Below are 14770 nucleotides of genomic sequence, written 5' to 3'. Positions count from 1 at the left end.
GGTGCGTTCTGCCCAGGGGGCGCGTTGTATACCATTCTCCCCTACATCTAAATATGGGTATTTTTAGAATTGGGGAGACGTGTAGGGACCGGAAATCGATGTCTGACGCCATTTTGAATTCAATATGGCGGCTTCCGGTGCGAGAAAACTGGGAATTACTGCCAAATTACCCAAAGTATGAGTATTTTTGGAATCTTGGTGACGTGTAGGGTCCGGAAATAGATGTCTGAGGCCATTTCGAAATTCAAGATGGCGTCTTCCGGTTCGAAAAAAACTTGGAAATTCTGTCAAATATCTCTCAATATGGGTATTTTCAGAATTGGGGTGACGTGTAGGGAACTGAAATCGATGTCTGACGCCATTTTGAATTCAATATGGCGGCTTCCGGTGCGAGAAAAACTGGGAATTACTGCCAAATTACCCAAAGTATGAGTATTTTTGGAATCTTGGTGACGTGTAGGGTTCAGAAATAGATGTCTGAGGCCATTTTGAAATTCAAGATGGCGGCTTCGGGTTGGAAAAAAAACATGGAAATTCTGTCAAATACCTCTCAATATGGGTATTTTTAGAATTGATGAGACGTGTAGGGACCGGAAATCGATGTCTGACGCCATTTTGAATTCAATATGGCGGCTTCCGGTGCGAGAAAACTGGGAATTACTGCCAAATTACCCACAGTATGAGTATTTTTGGAATCGTCGTGACGTTTAGGGTCCGGAAATCGATGTCTGAAGATGTTTTGAAAATCAATATGGCGGCTTCCCGTTGGAGAAAAACTGGGAAATTCTGCCAATACCCCACAAAACTGGTATTTTTGCAGTCGGGGTGACGTGTAGGGACAGGAAATCGATGTCTGAGGCCATTTTTAAATTCAATATGGCGGCTTCCGGTTAGAGAAAAAACTTCGAAATTCTGTTAAATACCCCTCAATATGGGTATTTTTAGAATTGAGGTGACGTGTAGGGACCAGAAATCGATGTCTGAGGCCATTTTTAATTCAATCTGGTGGCATCCGGTGCGTGAAAAACTGGGAATTACTGCCGAATTACCCACAGTATGAGTATTTTTGGAATCTTGGTGACTTGTAGGGTTCGGAAAAAGATGGCTGGGGCCATTGTGAAATTCAGGATGGTGGCTTCCGGTTGGAGAAAAACTTGAAAATTCTGTAAAATACCCCTAAATATGGGTATTTTTAGAATTGGGGTGACGCGTAGCGACCGAAAATCGATGTCTGAGGCCATTTTGAATTCAATCTGGTGGCTTCCGATAGAAGACAAACTTGGAAACACTGTCAAATACACCACAATATGAATATTTTTGAAATCGGGTGACATGTAGGGTCCAGAAATCCATGTCTGATGCTATTTTGAGATTCAATATGGTGGCTTCCGGTTACAGAAAAATAGAAAAATACAGGCGGGTTTTCCATCCATACACGTCACTCCAATTCCAAAAATACCCATATTGGACAAAATTTCCAAGTTTTTTGCTAACGGAAAGCCACCATATTGAATTCAAAATGTCGTCAGCCATGCATTTCCGGTCTCTACACATCACCACGATTACAAAAATATCCATATTGAGGGGTATTTCATAATATTTTTCAATTTTTCTGTAACTGGAAGCCACCATCTTGAATTTAAAAAAGGCATTAGTTTCCGGTCCCTACACGTCACCAAGATTCCTAAAATACTCATAATGTGGTGTATTTGACAATATCCCAGTTTTATTTAAACGGAAGCCGTTATCTTGGATATCAAAATGGCGCCAGGCATGGATTTCTGGTCGTCACCCCGATTCCAAACATACCCCTAGGTAAGGGGAATTTGACAGAATTTACAATTTTTTCTCTAACTGGAAACCATTATCTTTAATTTTAAAATGGCCGCAGACATCGATTTTAGGTCCTTACACGTCAATCCGACTCTAAAAATACAAATATTGTGAGGTATTTGAGAGAACTTACAAGTTTTTCTCTTGCCGTAAGCAGCCATCTTGAATTTCAAAACGGCCTCAGACATCGATGTCCGGTCCCTAAGTTTTTCTCTAACCGGAAGCCGCCATCTTGAATTTCAAAAAGGCGTCAGACATGGTTTGTTGGTCCCTACACGTCACCAAGATTTCAAAAATACCCAATATTGTGGGTAATTTTGCAGTATTTCCCAGTTTTTCTCTAACCAGAAGCCGCCATATTGGATTTCAAAAAAGCGTTAGACATCGATTTCCGGTAATTTGGCAGTAATCCCAGTTTTTCTCTAACCGAATTCAAAATGGCTTCAGACATCGATTTCCGGTCCCTACACGTCATCAAGACTCCAAAAATACTCATATTGAGAGGTATTTCACAGAATTTCCAAGTTTTTCTCGCACCGAAAGCCGCCATATTAAATTTAAAAATGGCCTCAGACATCGATTTAGGGTCCGTACACAGCACCCCGTCTACAAAAATACCAATATGGTGAGGTATTTGACAGAATTCCCAAGTTTTCTCTAACCGGAAGCCACCATCTTGAATTTCAAAATGGCCTCAGACATCGATTTCCGGTCCCTACACGTCACCCCGATTCCCAAAATACCCATATTGTGGGTAATTTGGTAGTATTTCTAAGTTTTTCTCTAACCGGAAGCCGCCTTATTGAATTTCAAAAAGGCGTCAGACATGTTTTTTTGGTCCCTACACGTCACCAAGATTTCAAAAACCCAATATTGTGGGTAATTTTTCAGTATTTCCCGGTTTTTCTCTAACCGGAAGCCACCATATTGGATTTCAAAAAAGCGTTAGACATCGATCATCAAGACTCCAAGAATACTCATATTGAGAGGTATTTCACAGAATTTCCAAGTTTTTGTCGCACCGGAAGCCGCCATATTAAATTTCAAAATGGCTTCAGACATCGATTTAGGGTCCGTACACAGCACCCCGTCTCTAAAAATACCAATATGGTGAGGTATTTGACGGAATTCCCAAGTTTTCTCTAACCGGAAGCCACCATCTTGAATTTCAAAACGGCCTCAGACATCGATGTTCGGTTCCTACATGTCACCCCGATTCCAAAAATACCCATATTGCGGGTAAATTGGCAGTATTGCCCAGTTTTTCTCTAACCGGAAGCCGCCATATTGGATTTCAAAAAAGCGTTATACATCGATTTCCGGTCCCTACCCGTCATCAAGACTCCAAAAATACTCATATTGAGAGGTATTACACAAAATTTCCAAGTTTTTCTCGCACCGGAAGCCGCCATATTGAATTTCAAAATGGCTTCAGACATCGATTTAGGGTCCGTACACAGCACCCCCTCTCCAAAAATACCAATATGGTGAGGTATTTTGCAGTATTTCCAAGTTTTTCTCTAACCGGAAGCCACCATCTTAAATTTCAAAACGGCCTCGTACATCGATGTCCGGTCCCTCCAAAAATACCAATATTGTGGGTTGTTTGACAGAATTTCCAAGTTTTTTTTTCCAACCAGAAGCCGCCATCTTGAATGTCAAAATGCCGTCAGACATCGATATCCGGTGCAACATTTCACCAAGATTCCAAAAATAACAAAATTTGTGTGGCAGTATTTCCCAGTTTTTCACTAACCGGAAGCCGCCATGTTGAGTTTCAGAAGGACGTCAGACATGGTTTTCCGGTCCTTACACGTCACCCGGATTCCAAAAATACCCATATTGAGGGGTACTTGACCGAATTTCCAAGTTTTTCTTTAACCAGAAGCCGCAATCTTGAATGTCAAAATGCCGTCAGACATCGATTTCCGGTCCTCAAACATCACCCTGACTCCAAAAATACCCATATTGAGGAGTATTTGACAGAATTTACAAGTTTTTCTCGCACCAGATGCAGCCATATTGAATTTCAAAAAGGCTTCAGACATCGATTTCCAGTCCCTACACGTCACCAAGATTCCAAAAATACCCATGTTGTTGGTAATTTTGCAGTACTTCTCAGCTTTTCTCTAACCGGAAGCCGCCATATTGAAATAAAAATAACGTCAAGCATTGATTTCCGGTCCCCGTAAGTCACCCAGATACCAAAAATACCCATTTTGTGCGGTATTCGACAAAATTTTCCAAAAACTTTTTTGGAAATAAATCGCAAATAATGTTTTTTTTTACGCCTGTTTCGATTTACGAACCGCCGGTGTGCTTCGTAAATGGAGGAATACACTGGAACCTGGAACCTAATTAAAAAAAAACCTCGATTGGAAAAAAAAAATCTTCGTCCGCAATCGAAAACAACAAACAGCCAAAACTGAAAGGGCCTAGCACAGGCCGAACATTTTCAATCCATTTAAATGATGTTTTTATGCAAGATTTCGAACATGTGAACGCGGATTATGTTTAAGAAAATAATAAAATATTTTAATCTACCTTGTTTGACATGAAATACGACTCGAAACGTATGTTCATGGTAAAAAATAAAAACCTGTGATTAAACTGATAAATGAACCTACAAAAACTGCGTAGGCCCTCTTCGGAAAACAAAGCAAACTGACATAGAGTGAGAAGAGTCATGTGACTGCGAGGTGACAATTGTCGTCTCACCTGATTCGCCACGCAGAATAACCCTGGCTGACCAGCACTGGGGGGCTGCGTACGAATCTTTTCACGACAGTAGCGGACAAAGCGAAGGCAGTAAGCGGTTACACGGTTTATTGCAGTATGCGACGAGAATCGGATGAAGTGCGGATTGATAGTAGATTCGGCTCTGGTTACTGCTACGACAAGCTTGCGACGCTCCTTTCCGTCCTCTGGATATTCATGTATGCTTTCACTTGGCCTATTGCTGTTCGGGAAAGGACAGCCAGCTGGGTCCATGCTCCCACAATGCACATTCGACGAAATTGGTGGTCCCCATTCCTCGCGATACCATATCTGCAGGATTGTGTGTGCCGGCTACGTGGTTCCAGCGCGCTCCGTGGGTAGCCGATTGTATTGCGGATACACGGTTGGCCACAAATGTTTTCCAGGTGTTGGGTGAAGCCTTGAGCCATTGGAGAGTGACTGTGGAGTCGCACCAAAAGTATGAAGCGGAAATATCAATTTGCAGTGCTTCGGATACCTTGGCGAAGAGCTTTGCAGCTAGATCTGCGGCACAAAGTTCCAATCGGGGAAGGCTGACGCGTTTCAGTGGTGCCACTCGAGATTTCGATGCTAGTAGATGTACAGCAACATTGCCCTGGGAGTCAACGGATCGAGCGTATGTGCATGCACCATAGGCAGCCTCGGATGCATCGGAGAATGTGTGCAGCTGGATGGTAGCGTTTGGAAGCAACGCGTAGCGTGGTACCCGGAACTCGGAAAGCTTCAGTAGTTGTTCGGCATACTTCTCCCATTTCTTAGCGACCGATTCTGGAACCTCCTCGTCCCAGCCAGACGATTTCAGCCACAGGAGCTGCATCAGCATTTTGCCACGGATTACGACAGGAGAAACTATTCCGAGGGGGTCGAATAGCTGCGATATCCCAGATAAAATGCTCCTATTGGTAGGTGGTCCTTGGGTCGGTCGAAGTATGGTCTCAAAACGGAACACGTCGAGTTCAGGTTCTCAGCTGATTCCCAATGCCTTTATTGTTTCGTCCTTGTCGAATTTCATAGAGGACTGAGTTTCGATTTGGTCAACAGCTAGTCCTTGCAGCACTTCCAGACTGTTCGACGTCCATTTCCGCAAGCAGAATCCACCTTTCGCCATTAACTCTCCCAATTCGGTCCTCAACTGGATAGCCTCTTGAACCGACTGGGCACCTCCAATGAAATCGTCTACGTAGAATCCCTTCCTGAGTGCTGGTCCTCCCAGCGGATAGGCATCACCTTCGTTGTCGGCCAACTGCAGCAGCGTGCGCATAGCAAGGAATGCATACGGAGCCATGCCATACGTAACTGTCTCAGGAGACGGTAAGTTTGCACTGGATCGAATTTGCTGAATCGAAACAGTATTTCTTGGAGTGGTGTATCGTCTTCGTGATTCAAGACCAGTCGGTACATCTTCTTGACGTCACCCACAACCGCTACTGGGAAGGTTCGAAACCGAAAACTGATATTAAGAATATCGTCCTGTACTACAGGGCCTGCAAGTAATGCTTCATTCAGTGAGTGCCCCGTAGAAGTCTTGGCGGAAGCATCAAAGACGACACGTACCTTCGTCGTCGTGCTGGCCTCTTTTAGCACTGGGTGGTGGGGCAGGAAGCATTCCTTCGACTTGCTTGCTTCTTCCTCGGGAACCAAACGCATATGCCCTAACTCTAAGTATTCTCGCATAAATTTACAGTACTCTTCTTTCAGGTGGGCATGTCGATCAAGCCTGCGTTCAAGAAGTTCGAATAGTCGTAGCCTTCGGTGGCCTTCGATTCTCCAACTAGCTCGTCGAAGTTGGATTTACGTGGTAGTCGCACTACGTATCGTCCTGCGCTGTTTCTGGTAACCGTGGATGTGTAGAATTCCTCACATTTCTTCTCCTCTAGTGAATAGGCAGATCGAGCTGGCGGCTCTTCGATTTCCCAAAAGCGTTCCAGGCTTTCTTCGAGGGACATTAGTGAAACGGTCGTAACGGAGCAGGTGGACGCATCGTGCGCATTTGTGGCAGCGTGGGCGGTACCAGAGACGATCCAACCGAATACACTATCGACAAGAAACGGAAGTGAATCAGACAGTTGGATTCTAGCGGCAGTCTTGAAGCAAGAGAAGAAATGCTCATTGCCGATTATCAAATCAATCCCGGAGCTCTTGTGGTAGTTTGGATCAGCGTAGAACAGGTCCTGGGGTAGATTCCAGTCTTCAATGGAGACGTCACGAGTCGGAAGGTTCGGGATGACCTTGTTCAGAACCAAGAAGTCGACATCTAGGATGAATTCTCCTTTCCGGGAACGCACTTGCGTACGGACAGAGTTGCGAGCGTGTTGCGGTTTCTCTCCTACTCCATGGATCAGAACATTCACCTTGTTTCGCTTTAGCCGCAGAATTTGAGCCAAATTTTTGGAGATGATGTTCGGTTGGGAAGCGCAATCCAAAAGAGCTCTGGCAAAATGCTCTTCACCATAACAGTCGACGATTTTCAGCAGTACGGTGAGCATGAAACCGTTTCTGCCGCAACTTTGCATCGGGATACTGCACACTTGCTCTTGGGATTTCACCAATGTCGATGCGGACAGCAACGGAACTGCCTCGGCAGTGGCTACGTTGGTTTGAACGGATGCCCTAGAAGAACTAACAGAAGAGGAAACGTTGACATTTGCGCTGGATTGTTTGGAACTATCCACGTAAGCTGATGAGGGAGTGGTGGCGTTTCTGGCAGAACTTGCAGCTGTACTTCGACGAACAGTTTCGAGCGGGGTGGTCGTTGCGGAAACAATTGAGACAGAGACGCTTGGCATTAAGAAGGTTCAACTTTTCGGAAATTGGAAGCTTCTCGAATTTGTAGCACTTTACTAAAGGATGACGTTGATCGCAGGTGTAGCACTTCATAGGAGAATTTTCGACGGCAGCATGGGACGAGACTTTCGTTGGAAACGATCTTTTCGAACACGGAGGTTTGAATTGGGTTTCGGCTGGGACAGACGAATAGTGTTTGTTGACGGAAATCGATTCCAATACACGGATACGACGTTGCAGGAACTCGATCAGTCGCTCGTAAGTTACTGCGTCCAGGGTGGAAGCGTGATCCTCCCACGCCTTCAGGGTGTCATCGTGCAGTCGCGTACAGAGGATGTGCTCCAATATGGTACTCCACGAATTTACTGGTTCACCCAACTGACCTAGAATTTTGACGTGTCGCTCGAAGTCGTCCACGATGGTATGCAAGACGGGCACTGACTCTCTCTTCATCTTTGGGCACTCCAACAACGCTTGAAGATGCCGTTTCCTCAGGAGGTACTTGTTGGCATATCGGTTGACAAGAGCTTCCCAAGCGAGCGAATAATTAGCAGCACTGATTCCAACTGACTCGATTAACTGAGCTGCTTCTCCCTTGATAGCAGCCCTTAGGTAGTGGAATTTCTGGATGTCCGACACATCCGGATTCGCATGGGTAAGAGCCAGAAAAGTGTCGTGAAACGCAAGCCAGTCTTTGTAGTCCCCAGAAAATTCAGGCAATGAAATGGTAGGCAGTTTCAGACCCTTTAGAGTGTTAGCCCCAGAAGCAGTCGGACTTGTGCCTTGTATAGTTATCAATTACTCAGCAGTACTCCAACTCGACGAGATTATTCCTCGGTTTGCACCACGGCGTGGTCGCAAGAAGTCCACCAACGTAATTGGTAAGGTCGTCACTGTTGGACACACTGAAGCAGGCTGCTATTCAAGGCCGACTTGGGACGGGATGTAAATTCAGTTTCCGCCACGGCGTGGACACAGAAAACCAAATGGCTGAACGTAATCCTCCTTCTGCCTGATCTCAACAGGCCTTGTATTTAAATAATATCTGGAACTAATCTCCACTTCCAAGACGCAAGGAAGGTTGGTGTTACGATGGCGGATGGCGGATGGCGTCACTATGATGGCACAATAGGGGTGGCTGTATTCCTATTCAGGCTTGGCTTTGAAGGCGGAACACTCAATAGCCGAGATGACTACGATGGCGTCAAGATTGTTCCCAGAACAAAGACTGGAACACTGGTATTGTTCAGGACTTCGCTTGGAAAATGGCGAAGGTAGAACGGGCTTCTTTATCGCGCAGGAATGTCAAAACGGTTGGCGACCTCTTGAACTGAATTGCCACTATCCTGGTCACGGCACCAAATTATGTTGGGGAAACGATTCACGGAGTGGCAGGATGTGGCCAATCTGGACCCTACTCTTCAGCATGCACTATGCACTAGTTAATTAGTCATCGATAGATCAAATTTCACACCACAGCTTGAACTCCACTTTATTGCTTCCACTCACTTACAAATTAATTTTAAAACTTCACTTCTTGAGCTACTGATAAGGACTGTGTATTTTTATTACTGCTACTGTCAACTTAAATCTAATAGGAACAGCTGATGATGTGCATGTATTGAAAACTGCACGAAAGAATTGAAAAGCGATAGCTAAACTAACGAAGAGTACACACTAGAGTTGGATTCTGCTTTTAGCTATATATACCGTTACACGACTAACATAGGGCATGCTAAGCTTTAAATTAGCCGCATATTAGCCTTATATTGCAAAAAGGTGAATTAGCGGGCTTGGTTATTTTGGTATTTTTGTCAAAGAGTCCAAAACCAAAATTGCAGAAAAGTTTGCATATTTAATAAAATTTTAAACAAAAATTGTAAGATAATTTAAAATGGTATTTTTTTAGTTACTGAACATTTTTCATTTTTAAAACAAATAACAAAAAAGAAGACCTTACTCATTTTACTCAAAGCTGTTGTCGAGTGAAAACCGACAGTAGCAGTTGTTCAACTATAGTTCACACGATAGTCTGTATATTAGATAGCAGTTATTGTCTCGGTACGCGCTTTGTTAATTGCCAGCAGCTTGGTCACTTTTTTGTTGCCGTAAGAAGCGAAACGTGTAGAATAAAGAATACCATCAACTTCAGCTTCCGAAATAGAAATACGGATGCGGATCTCGTTCAAATGGAAGTACTTTACCATATTGCGGATGATAACGTACTATTCATAAAGTTAAAGCTTGAAGAATAAATGCTGCATACACTACAACAATTAATTATCCATTATGCTCATGGAAAGCCAGTTGAGGTACGCATGACGTCTATAGGGGGGCAACGTTCATCAAGTTTGAGTGTCCGATCTTTCTCCAGAGGTCCCGGAGAGTGATTTAGCGTAGGTACTGGAGAAATACGGTAAAGTGAAGCGTATTATCCAGAAGCAGTTCCCTGCGGAATTTGATGGGGAAAAGAAATTCGCAACACACATCCTCATCAGATGGGGAATATATTCAAAACCATGTGTTCTTGTGCAAGATGGAGGGGCACCGAATGCATTCCTGCCCCAAGCGGAAGGTCCGTAAACAACCAGAAAACTCAAAACAAAAACAGGACGAAGAGCATAGCGTTAGCTGTACATATGCTGGTGTGATGGTAGGAGGTGTATCGCTGGAGTACAACAACAAGGTAACATAAGAAGAGATAGCGGTGCTTGATGAAGAAGTAGTAGAAAAAAACGTGAATGACTTCGCTGCCACATGACAGCGCCAAAATCAAAATTGTTCAGAAGAAACATTCCCGGAAAAAACATACAATACATAAAAACCTGCTTGTTATATTGTAAATTTCCCCATTTACCATAGATCATATTGAGGAAACAATAAATTCTATGTTTATTTTAAATTATATTGTATGGTAACAATACATTGTATTGTACCTCAATGGTTCATTAATTTTCGGGTTTTCGGTTCAGGTATTATAAATAGGTAATTTACTCCACAATTTGATTTCAATAAGTAATTATGTGAAGAGAAAGCATGAGACACTTAGAAACAGCAGCCATCGGTATTGAAGCATTCAAATGAGGTGGCACAGGAGAAAGCACACGGTAAAGCGCCAAGAACTTTTCCCGAACCCCATCAGACACTATCAATTATTTGAAAATTTGTCTTAAAGACTTTCGACCCCGCTATGATTTTTTAAGCATTGAGCCTTACCAAAAAATAAAAAAAAAGTAGTAAATTAATTATTTTTTTTATCTGTCAATTTTTATATAATTTTGTTTCAGACGTCATTTCCATTTGAAGTGACGTTTTCGTCCTATGATTTACTAAAAAATATCGAACCCTTCAATTAAAAAAAAAATAGGAAGAAACAAACTGACCGCATACGAGCAGATATTTGAATCATTACCCATAGCAAACAATTGTGCAAAGTTTAATGAAAATCGGAGAGGTTTGAATCTGGAACTCGTTTTCATTTTGCTATATTGCCTGGACTTGCTTAAAGTTACGTTTTAAACGCGAAGCTATGATTACGAAATTTACGTTGTAATCAATTTGTAAATGTACAAAATAAATTGGCAACATTCCACATTCGACGGAAACAAAAAAAATAGAAATCTAACACAATGTAAACAATTTGCATTTTCTAATTTTCTCCTATCGACTTTTTTTTTCATCACCTTCCATTTGATAAAAAATAACTTTTCAAACTTTTGAACGCATCCATACTCCTACATATTACCATTTCCCTTGTGAACCGTTTTTCTAATCAACCATTGTAAAACGACACCGGAAAAAATTTAATCAACACGCTTCATCCCATCTCTGAATGCTGGGTTTTGCTGGAAGGTGGCTCGAATTAATATTTGCATAGAAAGAATTAAATTCCTACGAAACTTTTCCCCATGTTCATCCGGGTCCCACATCACAGTTCTATTCCGATTGCGACGCTTTTTTAATTTGCAACTTAAGCAGCCCGAAAAACAATGGGAGTGAATATGCCGAATAAATACGATTATGAAATTAACAAACATTTCCCCTAGCGCTGAAGTTTTCCCGATATAGGAAAGTAAATACATTGAGCGGAAATGAAATTTATAATCCGATTAGAGAGACAAAATAAATCAACGCCTTTTTCCGAGCACTTCATAGATGCCTACGCGAAAGTGCAAGCATTTTTCCTCGGCATTTATTTCATGAATGGTTCATCATTTCGCTTTTAATCGGGTTTCAACTGCTGAAAATGTATTCCAAAGCAAATGTACGATTTCAAATCCCATTTTTTCAATTGGATTGTTGAATGGATCCTGCGATTGTTTGGATCCATTGTTTGGATGCGGAATTAATCGCCTGACAAAATAAAATATAGATACAATTGGAAATGATATATTTTCTTTGCTGATAAGCGCTAATGAAACGGTTTGGTTTATAAATGAGCAATTTGTTTTTAATCCAATCGAAGCCAGAGAATAAAACTGTTTCATTCAAATTTGTATACTTTATTATCGCATGCCTTTACTAATTTGGCTAAGGAGAAACATTAGGAAAGATGTCTTAATCCACTTCATAGAATAAAGTAATGAAAAAAGGAAACATGGCTTTGGTTTGACTATCGGCAGAACAATTTAGTTTCAAAATCACCGGTTTGTACTTCTAAATAATTGCTTTAAATTAATTAAGGAGTGCTGAGATATTTTACTTTAATTGGTCACACGCATACGGTATCAGCAACGATCAGTGACTAGTGCTTGTCGCCAAGCATCCTTTCGTTTACTCAGGTTTTCACTATAGAGTCGGTGTATAATACGCCAAGAATGAATCCAAGTCACCAGGATATTCCTGATATGTGGAAGTCTAATAAATTTGCGCTATAATAAAATGCAATGAAAACGCCATGAATGAAAATGTGTCAGGTAAATGCTATAAAAATATCTGATACTTTTACAATGCTGATAAGTTGGTAACTTTTATACGATCGTCATATGATAAATTAAATTAGATCAAATTATAAGAATAAACTGAAATGGATTTGAAACCCATAAGTATAAGCTTTACTTTTTACAACAATATTATATAGGGGAAATGGATGTAATGTCGGCCTAAATGCCCATAATTTGGGCCCATACATAAATTCAGCAATCGACTAAATTTGTAATAGCGACCAAAAATATCCACTTGTACTGTCTCAATGACGCGTTCATCTAGATAAAATTGATTAATAGCAGTTTTTCCGGCGCCGGTGGTGTAGTGGTAAGCGTGACTGCTTTCTAACACCCCGATGGGTCTGGGTTCAATCCCAGCCGAGGTCGGTGGGATTTTTCTGAGGCATAAAAATCTCTGGTCACGTCTTCCTTCGGAAGGGAAGTAAAGCCGTTGGTCCCGGCCCATGTGTGTTGAATGGGTGCGATATCCTACGCAGGTGTGGAAGCTACCTTCCTGCACATTCGATTGCCGTCAATGGATGGCAAACGATGTCCGTCGGTGATTGGCACTAGATTGCGGAACAGAGACCGACGTTAAATAAAGGAAAGAAGTAATAGTAGATTTTTAGCGATGAGCCCAATCTTAGATCCATAGATCAACATTAGAACCATTTCCCCTATATGTCATAAATCAATCTAATCAAAGTTTATATGAAAATCACACGTTTATGTCTTATTATTATACCTCTCACCCCAGCAGGCCTGGATTCTGAGGCATAACATTTCTGATCACGGCTTTCTTCGGAAGGGAAGTAAAGCCGTTGGTCCCCGGTTCATGAGTTGATGGGTCGATAGGTAGGGTCCAGGTGTGATACTATCAAAATGATATCTAATTTTGTTTTTGAAATCATATTGACAACATATTTTGATATGCTATTTTTTTTAATTTCGGTTGAATTCATATTTTGATATTGTTTTGATATTTCTAAAAATATTATTTAAAACAAAATTTGATATTTTATAAAAAAAAAACGCATCCACACTCATCACAGAAATCTACATTTATTTTTTATTTTTTATTCTTACGAGTCAATCAGGTTTCTTTATGAACATCAGAAAGGCAATTATGATTCTTACAGTGTTGTTTTACAACATTTATTGATATTAATCTACCTGTGAATTGAATTTACTAATCGATATATATTTGATTGCGTCCAGTTCGTCTGTAATACTTATACTAATACATTGTCGAATATTGCAATTTAACTTTCGTAGACTTAGTCGGTTTCTTAGCTCATATTTAAATATGTTGTCATAAATTTTATTTATTATCAGTTCGCTCCCAATAAAATAAATATCGTTATTGTCTGTTAAAATATGTTCGATGCGAAGGAATTTATCATTCATAATAATATAAGAGTCATCGTAGACTTATTTTTTACACAATTCGTGTGTCCTATTCCTATATTGAATATAATTCCACTAGAATTTGTCATGAAAACGAAACTCTAAACTTAAAAACTTCACATCGTCTATTTCTATGCTATTGGATCTAATAAACTTCAATCGTTCGTCATATTTTAACTTTTGTTATTTGTCTATAATAACAAAAGCAATTCATTATATACTTTCTAGTAATGTGTACCACTGGATGATTATTTCCAGTTCTGTACTTTAATATGGCACCATTCGCACTTTATTGACAACATTATTTGATTTTGAATCTTGATATCAACCAAAAGATTTCAAAACATTCAGATTACTAAATTTGAATTCATGATATCAAAATAATAACTAATTTAGTTTTTTATTTATTTTTTGTTTTCCTACCATAGTTATAATAACATATTGATTACTTATTTTGTTTATTATTAACGAAATTACTAATATCAAAACGCATACATGGATTTGTTATCAAGAAAACATAATTTGTTATCTTTTTAATAATCTTCATATACCAGTTAGATCTCATTTTTGTTATGATTACTGTTAACTCGACCACACGGTAGGCAAAATATGTTATCACGATCGCTTATATCAAAATATCAGAGTTAATCACGCTTACCACTACACCACCGGTGCCACTCGGAAAAAGATGTGATAAGGAATCAGGTTTTACACTTCCTTTCGGAAAATGTATCTCTCGGACGGAAGTGGTTTTTCTTCGTTTATGTGACGATGAAAACGCTTCACATAACCGGGAACTTTGACTTGGGAGTAAACCAGATTATCGGCAACTAAAACAAAACATAGTGTTAAACGCTGTCCAGACTGGAGAGTTATAACATGTTTTAACGGTTGTCAACTAATTGCAACACAGAATAAAAGCAACAAGAGCTTGTTCCAACCGTCTCAACAGCCATAAGTAGCTGACTAAGTTCGCCAGATCTGCTTGTATAGAGATTGAATACAGCTTGAGGCTGTATAAATTATATGAGTAAAACGTTTACATTGTGATGTTAGTTGTGATA

At 40.7% G+C, this 14770-nt stretch overlaps 1 protein-coding gene across 1 annotated transcript; it reads right to left on the bottom strand.

Annotated features, from left to right (window-relative positions):
* Positions 1 to 6284: 6284 nt before the first annotated feature.
* LOC135714655 (uncharacterized) lies at positions 6285 to 7827 on the bottom strand. Its single transcript, XM_065238037.1, has 2 exons — positions 7313 to 7827; positions 6285 to 7200 (listed from the first exon to the last, which is right to left on the bottom strand). Exons 1-2 carry the CDS (start codon positions 7825 to 7827, stop codon positions 6285 to 6287), a joined length of 1431 nt encoding a protein of 476 aa, XP_065094109.1.
* Between the last annotated feature and the right edge of the window lie 6943 nt (positions 7828 to 14770).

This window comes from Ochlerotatus camptorhynchus, unplaced genomic scaffold (assembly GCF_037179485.1).
Source record: "Ochlerotatus camptorhynchus isolate MF236.1 unplaced genomic scaffold, CSIRO-AGI_Acam_v1.1 ptg000687l, whole genome shotgun sequence".
NCBI classification, from domain to species: Eukaryota; Metazoa; Arthropoda; class Insecta; order Diptera; family Culicidae; genus Ochlerotatus; species Ochlerotatus camptorhynchus.
Note: the sequence above shows the minus strand (reverse complement) of the source record. Positions and strands in the feature narration are given on the sequence as shown.